The sequence below is a fragment of the Aplysia californica genome, unplaced genomic scaffold (genome assembly GCF_000002075.1).
Source record: "Aplysia californica isolate F4 #8 unplaced genomic scaffold, AplCal3.0 scaffold00148, whole genome shotgun sequence".
NCBI classification, from domain to species: domain Eukaryota; kingdom Metazoa; phylum Mollusca; class Gastropoda; order Aplysiida; family Aplysiidae; genus Aplysia; species Aplysia californica.
The window spans coordinates 308,130-321,701 of record NW_004797418.1 but is presented as its reverse complement, the minus strand read 5'-3'; the positions used below and the strand labels follow the sequence as shown (position 1 = coordinate 321,701).

General features: G+C 40.6%; 2 protein-coding genes across 2 annotated transcripts in view; one reads left to right on the top strand and one right to left on the bottom strand.

Moving 5' to 3' along the window:
* LOC101863430 (DNA repair protein RAD51 homolog 4) overlaps positions 1–11,878 on the top strand; it is a 37,856-nt gene extending 25,978 nt beyond the window's left edge. Inside the window, exons 8-10 of the mRNA XM_013081841.2 lie at positions 2,789–2,953; positions 6,564–6,636; positions 11,354–11,878. Coding sequence (XP_012937295.1) covers positions 2,789–2,953; positions 6,564–6,599 — 201 coding nt within the window. The 3' untranslated portion in view covers positions 6,600–6,636; positions 11,354–11,878. The remainder of the gene's footprint in view (positions 1–2,788; positions 2,954–6,563; positions 6,637–11,353) is intronic.
* LOC101863665 (nudix hydrolase 8) overlaps positions 10,967–13,572 on the bottom strand; it is a 37,318-nt gene continuing 34,712 nt past the window's right edge. The window contains exon 8 of the mRNA XM_005097168.3: positions 10,967–11,597. Coding sequence (XP_005097225.1) covers positions 11,295–11,597 — 303 coding nt within the window. The 3' untranslated portion in view covers positions 10,967–11,294. The remainder of the gene's footprint in view (positions 11,598–13,572) is intronic.

The following is a 13,572-nucleotide window of genomic DNA, read 5'->3' as shown; positions in this document are numbered from 1 at the left end:
TAAGCACAATACTTTGAAAAAGAAAGATAAGGTCATTGTTGTTTTTTAAAAAATGGAATCCGTTTTACGTTGAGAAAAGCGCTAAAAACAAGTTTTAAAATTCTAAGAATGCTCATAATATTAGGAATCCGAAATTACTACCTTGATATAGTTGGCTTACTCTTTAATAACCATGAGCAGTTAAGAAAAAAAAAGAAAGAATGATATGATTTGTCTAAATATGACCATTAGCAATAAAGATATTGCCCATTTTGTCCAATTATCCTTGCAGGTAAAATCACCCTGTACTGTACCTCAATAAGCACAAAAAGAATATTTCTGTGACTTTGAATAAAGGTGTTTTGTAGTTGAGTTCTATGTAAAATTCTCAACAAAATAATGTACATTTGGACCGTACAACTGAGATAGACACTCATGAACACAATAACCTTCACACATTAAACACACACACACACACACACACACACACACACACACACACACACATACAAACACACTATTACATTTACTCTCTCTCTCTAGATCTCTCTCTCACCACAACCACACACAAAACAAACACATACACACACTCTCACACACACACACACACACACACATACGCACACACACAGACACACAACTCTTACCCTTGGTCCACTTTTCATTTAGTATCATCCTCTATTTTGAAATAATCCCCCGCACTAAATAGAAAGATCAGTAGAATCTCGACCTTCCGAATCCATGGTTAGTTCAAGAAATCTACTAAAAGATGTGGCCTAAATAAGGTAAGGGAGGGGGCTTAAGCTTATTTAGGCCATATGTGGTCTAAATAAGGTCACCCCCTTTTTTTTTTCTTAAGCCCCTTCGTTGCCTTGTGACATACCTGGTACGTCATGAAAATGTGTAATTTTTAGCACCATGCCGTACCCTGTATGTCATGGGAGTTGGCAAAATTTGCTGCTCCTGGTTGCCTATATGACGTTGCATGTACATCTTGCAAATAGCCTGGCTCTTATTCTTTTATATATATATATGGAGTTTTAGCCACAAGCACTGCAAAGACTCGTATTCAGGAATAAAAGATATGAATTATATCCGTACCAAATTTGCTAGTAGGCTATTTCTTTACTGCTAAGCTTGCAAGCGATTGATAAACATAGATCTAGGCTTGCAGGTGGTTGCATGATCCCGTAAAACGATAACATCGAAATGACCTTAAAAAGGCAAATAAATTCACTTTGCGGGTTATTTGAAATTATGAGTAAGATGGAAGGATATGGTGAATAAGAAAAGTGAGAAAAGTGACACAATTGAAGACCCGGTGTCTCGAGTGCGCTAGATCTAGACTGCACATCCATTAACGCTGAGACATTAGGCTGCTGTCCTAGGTAACGAGCTTAGCTGAAAATCAGTGCTGACACTGACAGTAGGAAAGTATACCCCCTGGCAATGAAAGGGTTAATGACACTGTCCTGCACGTTCACCTGTCTAAGGAAACCACTTTTTTCCTGGACAATGGATGGCTGTTTTGGAAAATTTTGACTGTAGTTGTGGATGTTTTATGCCCCCTTCAACTCAATTTGGATCATTTAAGGGGCAGGCTGCTTCGACCCTGCCTACTAGAGCCAGCTGGAGCTGAGAGAAGTGGGAGGTTGGGGTTTACTTTCGTGAGGTTTGCTCCTTCTTTGCTATCAAACATCTATCGCCTTTATCTCTCCTTTTATTTTTGTGTTGCTCTCTCTAGTAACACCTCAAAATCTTCGGCACTTGAATGACCTGTATTACGAGTGTTTTAGAATTCTTCTTACAAGTAAAAGACTGGTTGGTACTTTGTATTTGTAGATGTTTTACGCCCCCTTCAACACAGTTGAGGTCATTATTAAGCAGGCGGCTCTTGACCCTGCCCACAAGAGCCAAGTGGAGGTGAGAGAAATGCACAGCCTTAACAGTAGCAGACAGACGGATTTTCTTGATAATGTAAAAGACCTCCCCATATTCAAATCGAATTCATGTTTTTTGTCTGTGATGATGAAGTCCTTAAGTGTTACACTACACCGCAGATGCCTGTAGGGTTGGAGCTGCAAGCTGGGCCAGTGGGTTGAGGGATATATTCTTTATACTCTGTTAGTATTTTTTTTGGTTCTTGCTCCAGTTAATATTTTTAATGTTTATGTAACTGTAGTTTAAGGATAAATAAAATGTTTTCAGATGGATGGGGGGTGATGTATGGAGAGGTCTACAGAAGAATTCACTTTTATCTGGTTTTAGTGTCTTCTTCGAGAAGTGGGTGTGTGGTCTTTTGTTCTCTGTGCCTTTATCCATTTTATGTCTCTGTTGTGACTGTCATAATTTGCTTAGATACTTCTTGGATGTTTGCATGATTTAGTAGAGTAGTTAAAATGGTGTTGGAGAAAATAAATGGGCAGCTGAAAGGCGCCACTGGTTGATCCTACTTCTTTATTGTCCCTTTTTTGTTTCTGTCTGTCTGTCATACTTTTTCCCCAATACCGAATGACCATTATTTTGTCAATATGGTTCTCTTTACTCAAACAAGCGCACAAATTGCTTAAACCCAAACCCTCGTGTGTAGGTGGTTGAAAAGTGCTGTAGTTTGGCTTGCTCCGTTTCTTATCAAACATCTTTTGTCCATATCTCTTTCCTTCTTTTCTTTGTGTTATTATTATGTTCCTCTTCTTATGTAATACCTCTAATTTTGCTCAATTTTATTACGGTACCTAATTGTGTTGCAAGAGCCATTCAAGTCTTACACTAAAACTTATTTAAACCCTGGTGTGTTGATGGCTTACAGGTAACCAACAACCTTGTGTCAGACTTTGGTGGTTCGGGGAGGATAGCAGCTCTTGGAAAACTGTGGTCTCACCTTCTGCACACTCGCGTGATCCTGGAGAGATGTGAGGATCCCACAGTTTTGTCTGGCACAAGGACTGCTCTACTGGTCAAGAGTTGCCGACAGGTAAAAACAGTTTGGTCTCCTATTAAAAACTCACAGTTGTCAACAGGTGAAAATCGTGGTCTCTACATAAGAATCCAGTCATCGGATGACCAAAATTTGTGTGTTTTCTTGGGCAGACAAGTTGTTAGGTAGATTTCAAAGGGCACATCAGCCTCACCAACTCTCTGTGCTAGCTTCTAGAGAGGATTCTCAACTACAGACTGGGCTGGTTCCTAGAGAAAAACCATCTTCTATCAGATAACCAAGCTGGGTTTAGGAAACATCGATCAACCGAAGACCAGATTGCATACATCGCTCAGATGGTAGAGGGCGGCTTCGAAAGGAAAGAACACACTGTAGCCATCTGGATCGACCTGGAGAAGGCATTTGATAAAGTCGGGACAGAAGGACTCAAACTGAAATTACAAAATCTAAACATCTCTCACAACATGCTGAAATGGATCTCACAATACCTATCTTAAAGAAGAGCCTATGTGAAACTGTGAAAGGAAAAAGAAGTAAAATGGAGACAATCAGTAATGGAGTCCCACAAGGGGGAGTTTTATCAGTGACCCTGTCCTGATTTTCCTCAACGACATCTCAACCACCATCACCAAGAAAGTGACAGCAGCGGAGTAGCAGATGACATCACTCTTTTATGCTCGGCAGATTCAGTAGGAATAGCCCAGGTACGACTCCAAAGCACACTTATTAACATTATGAAGTGGACAGAGGAGTGGGGACAGAAGATCAACAAGAACAAGACCACGTACACAACATTCAGCCTCTCGCCAAAACCCCGAAAGGTAAACTTGCATCTTGATGGAAACACTCCACAACACGAGTCAAATCCCACCTATTTGGGAGTGACGTTTGATCCGAGACTAACGTGACAAGCCCAAACAGAGAGGTGCAGAAGTAAAGGTAACAGAATAACAGCACTTCTTAGAAAGTTGGCAGGGTCAGATTGGGGCGCAAACTGCACCATCTTACGTGGTGCCTATGTTGGATATGTCCGCCCAGTCCTGGAATATGGTATCGCAACGTGGGGAACAGCATCTTCCACAAAGTAGCGAGAATCTAGAATCAAAATCTACGGATCATCACGGGAGCATGAGATCCACACCCATGCATGTCATGGAGACACTAACTGGGCTAGCACCCCTGAACGGCAGACGCGATCTGAAAGCGATTGTTCATCAGGAAAATGTCAAAAGAATGCCAACCTACCCAATGAAGGATAGGTCTTCAAAAAGCCTGAGCAAACGTTTAAAAAGAAAAAGCTTCCTCCATGTGGCCAGACACTCCAGCTCTGGACTCGAAATCTCTCTTGAAGAATCTCCAACCCCACTAGACCCATGTCAAGTCCACCCTCTTCAGACTAGTCACCCCCCTCAAATTCGTGAGAACCTAGAAGAGCTTGGCGCCAAATCTGAAGTCCCTGCTCCGATACTCTAGTCACTGATGCTCGACTACCTGGACAGAAACTTCCCAAGCAACCGGTGGAAGCGAGTTTACACGGATGGATCAGCAACTGAGGCAGTCAGAAACGGCGGTGGAGGTATCTACATAGAGTGGATAGATGGGTCAACAGAGAGCCATTCCATCCCCACAGGATCTCTCTTCCAACTATAAATCAGAAACATCGGCACTTGAAACAGCAGCCACCATTCTCTTGAACTTGAATCTCCAAAAATTTAAAGCCAACCCCGTCAAGCCACAATCTGCTCAAGTACGACAACTCCTTTCACTCCTATGTGATCTAAACTCCCAAGCCAACACAACTCTGCAGTGAATACCAGGTCACTGTGGCTTTCATGGAAATGAAAAAGCAGACGACTTGACCGAAGAAGGAGCCAAAATGACCCAGACTGAGGATGGCATGAATCTCTTAGAGTCAAAAACGCTAATAGAATCTGCCATAAGAAACAGATGGAAAAGATCCCACCCCAATCACAACAGACGTGACCCCTACTACATGGTAAGTAGAGCAGACCAGGTCACAATCTTTCGACCCCGTTGTGACCACAACTGACAAACACCATATGCACACTAAATTAAAAGTGGGAAAGTCCGCGATCTGCGAATGTGGACACCACCAAGAGGATGCCAACCATATCCTTCAGTACTGCCTGCGCTACGCCACCCTCCTTCATACACAGACGTGGCAGAATGTGACTCCTCTTGAGAGAAAGCTCTTTGGCAGTCTCTCAAATTTGAAGCGGACTGCACAGTTTGTGCGCGACATCGGACAGACTGTCTAGCTGTGGTCATCAAGAACAAGGAAGAAGAAGAAGAAGAAGGGCACACCTCAACAAGGTGTCTGCGAAGGTTCTTAGGCATGCAAATTATAAAGAATGAACTCTTTTACTCTAAGGTATCAAAAAGGCCCCCCCCCCCCCCCCCCCCCCCCCGCTAATTAATTTTCAGTTTTTGTATCACCCCCCCCCCCGGCTCCTTATTCCATACCCCGGCGCGCAGCCAAGAAGCCGGTGGTCGCGAGTGGTGATTTTAACCTTCCCTTGTATTTCTTGCCTTTTTGGTAAAAAAATTTCCATCTTCTCATTATATGACAGCCCTGAAAAAAATTGGGCTTGTTCTCTATGTGCATGGGTGTGTGTTTACAAGTTTTTGTGAATGTCCATTCAAACTTAAGAATGTTATGACATCTCAAAGTGCAGACATTTCGCAATTTAAAAAATGAAGTATTTTTCTGCAACTTCAGATATATAACTTTGTTAAAAATGAAGCTTTTTGTGTAAATTTGGTATCAAAATGCTCAGAATAATAAATTAATAAATACTATAAGGTGGTGCAGTTAACTATGAAATCAGAGGACTTTGAAATTTCAGTTTATGGTACCTACAAGGAGTACCAGTAGAAAGGCTGCAGAAAGAGTCAGGAGCCCAGTGGAGGGAGCAAAGGAGGTGAGGGGGTGGAGGCAGAAAGTGGAGACGAAAGCAGACAACAGAATATTGCTTTAGAGCAGGAATGGAGGTGAAAGGAGACAATTTTAGAAAAGAAAATGTTTCGGTCGCAACCCGGATTCGAACCTGGGACCTTTGAATGAGAGGCCAACACCTTAATCTCTAAGCCACGAGAGCCCTCTAGATATCTGAATGAAGCTTCTATTTTTTTGTTGTTGTAAATAGCAAATTACCATCCCTATTATTAGACTTAACAGTACCGGGTTGGCTACCACTAAACTAAAATTTCATGATCTCTTGTTCTTTTAGTCACTGAAGGAGAAATAAAACAGATTTGTTCCTACCAGTATAGGGGTATGATGTTGAATGTTCTCCCCCCCCCCCCCAACCACCTTACTTTTTAATTCCAAAATGGAAAATCTTTCAACTGGGTGAAGAAAAAGGGAGCTTTGACGTGCACATCAATGTTATGTATCTTTGTACCAAGTGCGCTTTGAAAACCATGCACATATTGAGTGAGTGACTGGAGGGCATCTCTATTACGTCTTGAATTTCTTTTCTTTTCCTCTGTTGATTCTGTAAGTGTGTCTGTCTTGCTTTTTCTTTGCGCTTAACAGACTTTCATCATGTGGGTGTGCTTTGTTTTACTTTTTTTTTAAAAACCAACCAAATAAACAAAAGCATTTGATTATTTTATTTTTCAGAAGTCTCCATCTTCAGTTGTATTTTCCTTGGGCTGATGAAGAAGACTATCTTGCCCAAAGTATTCTGTTCAATGTGAGTAATCGAGAGCTGCCGATTTCTTGAATAAATCTGGAAATCTGGATTTCGTCCAACTTGTTCATTTTGTAAAGCAATTTGTATAAAAAATACTCTTGATACAATAATATTAGTTTGAAGTTCTCTGTTTATTTCAGGTTCCTTACATTAATGGAGAAAAGCAGCCGTGTTGCATAGATTAATTACAACAGAAATGACATATAAACAATATTCATTTTTAGTGTAGAAGTAAAAGTGAAGAATGACAAATGAATTTTAGAATACTTTAGATTTACAATCTAACTAACAAGGCTATTATTATCACAGATACATAATTATTTTTTGGTACAAGAGTGAAAGCAATGAAACTTGAATGGTGTAAGTTGTTGGCCAAGAGTCTTCTCTATACAGTCTAGCACGCACATAGCAAACATGCACTTAGCAAAACACTCACGTTGCAAACAGATTGTCAGGTCCTAATTTTTTTTCTTTATATATATATATGCATTATGTTCTTTGTATTCAAAACATGTACATGGGGAAATTTTTACATTATAATGAAAAGATTTCCATGTTTCGCTCAATTAGTCATGTGCATGCTAAACTGTATTCAGAATTGTTAATAGGAGCGGAAAAATGGTATGAAATATTAATTTCTACTTACTGTGACTGTTATAGGCAATTGCATTTTTGTTGTTTTGAGTCTCAATAATTGGACTTTGGCATTAAACAAAACCCTGTTGTAATGAGGATATAAAACAAGTAACAGGATTTTACCATGCATTAATGACTAGATACTTTGAAATATTTACTTATGAAATTGTGTTAGTCAGTGATGACACACCAAAAGACAAAAACATTTGAAGAGAGAGGTTTTTCAGCAAAACCCATCATAAATTATAATCTACAACCTAAGTAAACCATGAATACTGACCAACCATTGTGTTTGCACGACACAGTCGCCCATATTTCAATGGTCTAAAGAGGTGTTCACGGCATCAACTGTCAGCCCCGCGAGTCATAAACCGACAGATGATATTGTGAATTACACACAGGTGTGGGATTCACGGTTTCATCAGGCGACTTTTGGGGCACTGTGTTGATTCACGGTTTTCTTATTATGTCATATTACGCGTTTGAATTGAGATATTTGAAAAATAGTTTTACAGGGACATGTATCTCACCGAACACTATTCAAATATATGCAAAAAAACGGTTTTTTGAAGATTTGTGGAATTCATGGTTTTATCAGGTGACCGACGATATCCTTGCACTCCATTCTTTAAACTGAATCCTTGTTTGGCAAAAGCAACTCTGCACAAGTTAGATTTTTATTTTAAAAATACACATATACATCAACAGATTCAAGCAGAATACAGTGGAACTCGGGTTCAACGAAGTCGTCGAGCCTGGCCTTGAATTTCGTAGAGTCCGAGTGTTCATAATGGCATATATGAGGTTTTTGTGGAGATAATTTTAAAAAAGGCAGCGAGCAAGTTATGTAATGTATTCAACTCCCTCAATGTAAAGTAGGCTACAAGTTTGATTTCAAGTGAGAGGCATTTTTGTTTCTTTGATACCAAAGAATTGCTGGAAAATTCCAGGAAAATAGAATGAACCCAATCAAGCACATACTGTGCGAAAGGGCCGATTTGTTGAACATCTATCATCTATAACGCAGACCTGCCACTCATCCCGATTTAATCGGGATATCCCGATTTTTTGCCCCAAATCTCAAGCATCCCGATTTTCCCGATTTCGATCGCCAGTATCCTGATTTTTTGTTGTTGCGTCTGTTGCGTTCGATTCTTAGAAAAAAAAAAAAAAAAGTTCTGCAATCTCTTTTGCTTGGAAGCACCGATTGGACTTTTTATCTGCAGGAACTTGGAATGCTATTTTCTAAAGCATCTATGCCGAATCTAGGTCTAGTAGATGGCTAACGTACGTTATTTAAACTAAAATCGACCTAGTTTCAAATGCTCACTCGCATCACATGACATGACCTCGTACGTGTGGTGAGTAGCGCGTGTGTCGGGGACCGTCGGTTGTCGGGGTCAACAAAGTTCATTCACACCGGTCGCGTTGGTCGAGGTGTTTTTCGGGACTTAACCAGTGTGGACGGCCGGGGGCAGGGGGTGGGGGTATTGTTTTGACACTTGGGCTTAAAGTGCGTGCCGTGATACATGTACTAATTAAGGGGAAAGGAATAAGAAAAAAAATGAACAACCTTGGCGCGATCTTTTTTTCAATGTGATGGAAGTCAAACGTTGTTAAAACGCAGGCGTTTTGCGTGGATGATTAGAGTTACGTGTCAGCTATTTTCAAGACTACGAGTGTTTCAGCATCACTGCGACCTTCGCTCCCCCAGTCTATCCAACTTCGACTCGAGTACATATATGCTGTCAAAGTTTTGCCTTGCATATTTGCCTCTTAAAAGGGAACCAGGACACACCCCCCCCCCCCCCCGCCTTCCCCAGTGCCCTTTATGACTGATTTGCCGTTGATCCCGATTTTTTTCACCAGATCCTGATTTTTTAACTCAGAAATCCTGATTTTTAGATTTCATAGAGTGGCAGGTCTGATAACGTATTGTTTGCCCAACAAGTTATTTTGCTGTGTAGAGCCTAGCATATGGCAACATGATTCCAGTTCAGCGCACAATTCATTACTTGTTCCATGTCAAGATATTAGTTCATCATTGTAATATTATATTGATCAGTATATGTAGCCAGGAGAAAAAAATAACTGTTGCGTTTGTATTTCTACTGACATTCCACACCCAGACCGTTTTTGCCCCATCCCCCAGATACACACACAGAGTCACACATCACACGTGTGTTGGCAACCCGTCTGATCTTGACACTTGCAAAGACATGGGTGCATGATAACAAGGTGTGTGTTAGTATGTAAGGAGGCCACTGAGGGGTCGAATAGAGCAATTTTCCCTGCAAGCGACTTCGTTGAATCCGAGCTTGGTCATTCATATGTTCCTTTAATCTGAGTTACTTTTATTGATTTTTATGAATAAAAAAATTGGGGAATCCAACTCCCTTCATTGAATCCGATTTTTAGTTGAATCCGAGCTCTTTGAAACCGAGTTCCACTGTATGTAGATGTACGCTACATTGTATAAAAATCGATGAATGTGAAAACTGAGAACAATAGTACAGCCAGGCTGCATGCTTTTAAATGAAATCTGTTAAAAGCAAATTGGTAAAAGATTGTCAAAAATCATTTGTGTCACGACGTGGTGGAATCAGGCAAATCGTCAATTTTTTGGCATGTGGAGTTATTGGTTCCATTTTAAAACTATTTGAATTGTCTTCTTATTGGTGGAAAAAATGCCCATCTATCTTGAATAGAAGTTAAAATATATTTGAGATTGAAGAAGGACGGGTCGCCTGGTTTTCAAAGGTAGAATAAGTGGGAAAATGGCCGCCAAAGCTTGCTTATTGCCATAGTGTGGTAGTCCCTGTAAACTGACAACTTACATTTTTGTGCCTTTAATCAACATTTTTCAGTAAAATCCACTCAGAAATGTGTTGTTCATTTATAAACAACAATGGTGTTACGCCAAAAAACAAAAATTTGATAAAAATTACCAAACTAGCAGAAAAATGTCAGTTTCTTCAATTGAAGTATTTTGACGAGCGTCTGATTTCACCATGCTGCCTCACATAACTTGGCTCTAAAATGAAAATGGGGTGTGGATAGGGAAGTACCGGTAGACTCTATGTCTAGTACCATTGAGTCTTGGTAAACAGTATTTCAAGTCCAGCATGCACTCTGGATTATTCCCAGATATTTTCCTGTTGGTAGGCCTAGTTGCAATGTAGTAGTAAAGTAGTAGCCTCAGAGAATAAAAAGTCCTTTGCTTTCATTGAGATCATTAGTAGATTTTGCTGATAATAAATCTGAAGTAGGGGGCTCTCGTGGCCTAGAGGTTAAGGTGTTGGCCTCTCATTCAAAGGTCCCGGGTTCGAATCCGGGTTGTGACAGAAAAATTTTCTTCTCTAAATTTGTCTCCTTTCACCTTCTTTCCTGCTCTCTAGCAATGTTCTGTCGTCTGCTTTCGTCTCCTCTTTCTGCCTCCACTACCTCATCTCCTTTGCTCCTCTGGGCTCCTGATTCTTTCTACAGCCTTTCTACTGCTACTCCTTGGCTTCTTCTTACTGCTGTCTTTCAGCCACACCCCTGATCTTCTAGTAGGAAAGATCTACACCTAGCCTTCTTGGACAAGGGCGAAAAATCTCGGAGAGCCCGTGTGCAAGTTGCGCACGTTAAAGATCCCTTGGTGGTCTAAAATCGATAAGAGTAGGCTTCGGCCGCCACCAGGGCAAAATTCAAAATTTCCTACCAACTGAAAAAGTTCAATCCATAAAACACTTACAAAAACAACAACAAAATCTGAAATTTGCTTTCAAATTGGTCACTGGAGGTGTTTGCTAACTATGAATTAGAACAGCTATGTAGTGGTTAGACTATCTGTTTGTCCCTCTTACTTTTACCGTACACTAATTGTCAGTAATTGTGTTGATGTGCTTCTCTACTGTGTCAAATAAAATACAAAAATGTTACATTCTGCTTATGTCACAAAAATTCATTTTTCCTCACAGTTGTACAAACCACTTTTCGTTACTTGGGGGAAAAAAGTAATCACAGATTATCTTTAACTTTCATATAGAGCCTTCTTCTTCCCCTTTCTCCTGTTGTAACACTTGATTTCCCTCTGCAGTGGAAGAGTCACTTGCTGCTGACGGAGGAAGCGCCGATGACACAACAGAACTGACCGCTGGCTGACCATCCCTGTCTTGCTCCACCAACCTGTCGGCGCTGTACACCTTGTTCCACGATATCCGGTCATAAGAGCGTACGTCGTGAGGTGTGATGGCATTACCACTGGCAACAATTTCACGATACTGCTGCACAAAGAATCTGTTCACGTCTGAGATCTTCTCATAGTTTTCATAGTCCTCCAGCTGGTGAGAAAATAATCGAAGAAAAAAGTCTGTTCCATTAATTCTGATTAAATAGACCCAGGAACACATATTACGAATAAGTAGGCTATAATATAAGCCCCTACAGGGTTAAAACACACTTAACCCTTTCGCACTTAGCAGGCTTGGCCAGCTGTGGCCCCCCCATCCTTAAGACAAGGGCAACAACTCCACGAAAATTGAAGGGGTACCTTACTAAAAAAATGGTATAAAATCACAAACACTACCAAAAATGATGAAAATAGTATTTTCTGAAAGGAAAATGAATTAGCTAAATTAATAGTACAAAATTATAAGTGGAATAGAAGAGTATGAAATGATATGAGGTCTTTCTGAGATGCGTGTCTTGGATTCCGAGTCTAGATCTAGATCTAGATCTAGACCTCGTATACATTTCTTCAACTCACAAAGTTTCTGCCACTGACAAAGAAGTAATCCACACAAAAGAAATACAACACATTGACAGAGATTGAAGCCTCTGGTGGAAACGTGAAAGCACCTAAAAGACTTTTCTTTGGGTGTTTTTATTTTGTTTTTGCCGTACTCATATCGGGCAGCTTTGCGCCCATGCATCCAAGAGACATGATGGCGTGTTTACAACTAAAATCTCTTCCGACTTTTGTTCCCGCTCAAAAAGTGACTCTTTGTGCTAGCGAAACAAGAAAAACACCATATTAAACCGGAATTCTTCCTCTATAAAGATAGCTAAGTGAAACTTCTGATGATAGGAAAAGTAGAAGCCTCCCGCGGCAACGAAACAAACACCCCCGTGGCGGGCGCATTCGGGCGCTATAGGGATGGGCGGGGGTCACCAGCGCGGGCGCATACGGGTGCTGTCAGTGCAAAACGGTTAATAAGACTAAATTCAAGACTTTTTCAAGACTGAAAAATTAAAATTCAAGACCCTCCCACGGCATACTTCTTCCCAAAAGTCCCAGACGATTAACATAAAATGAATATAATAATAAACAGTGAACCCCTATAACTTGAAAACAAAACAATGTGAACGGTAAGCCCCTATAATTATAACGTACAAGTACCTACCAAGTCATATTGCAGTTGAACATCCTGATGAAATCTTGCTCATGTAAGTAGGGCCACAGCTCATATTTTATATCTATATATACTTAATTTTCACTTTGTAAAACAAGGAAGTTTGGTCTATATAGTTATATACACTATGTACAACTGTCTGAGACGATCACCTCAAAATTCCTTTAACTTCTCCTGGATAGCGGCTTCCAGAGAAGTGATATCTGCCAGCTTTGTTTTGCTCTTTTCTCTCAAGGCATTTGATCTAGAGAGCAGAAGGAAGTTGCCTTTTGCCTCAGCTTGAGCTGCTAATTTGTCCGCCTCTGATACCAAGTCATTTGACTCCACTAGCGGTTTCTGTTTCTTTTGTCTCAGAGCCATCAGATCCTCTGTTTTGGTTTCTGCCTTCCTTTTAGATTGATCTAGCCTCTTCTCCTTTTCTCTCTCCAAATACTGCTTGTCATTTTGCCTTCCACTTGCTGCCGCAGGCAGGAGTTCCTTTGTCATTGGGACTTTGGTGGTGCCACCCCATCTCTTAATGTTATCCTCCTTTGAGGAATCAGGGACACCTCTGATAAGTTCTCGTGGGTGGTTGGTCGGTGCTCTGGTGTGGTTTGCTTCTTCTTTCCTATCAAACATCTATCGTCCTTATCTCCCCTTCTTCTTTTTTATGTTTGTTATTCTCTAGCAACACCTCTAATCTTCTGGCGCTCATATGACCTTATGCAGTTGCGAGCGCCGTAAAACCTCTACTAAAACTAAAAACTAACTGATAAGTTCTCAACACTAATTTCTTTATTGAAAGAGAATCCTCTCTCCTCTGATGACTGTCCATGTGATAGAACCAGTATTATTTGCACCACTTTCCAGAGCTGAGGGCAGGAGTCTTTTAGATGTTTATGTAAGAACATGTCCAGGCGTTCAG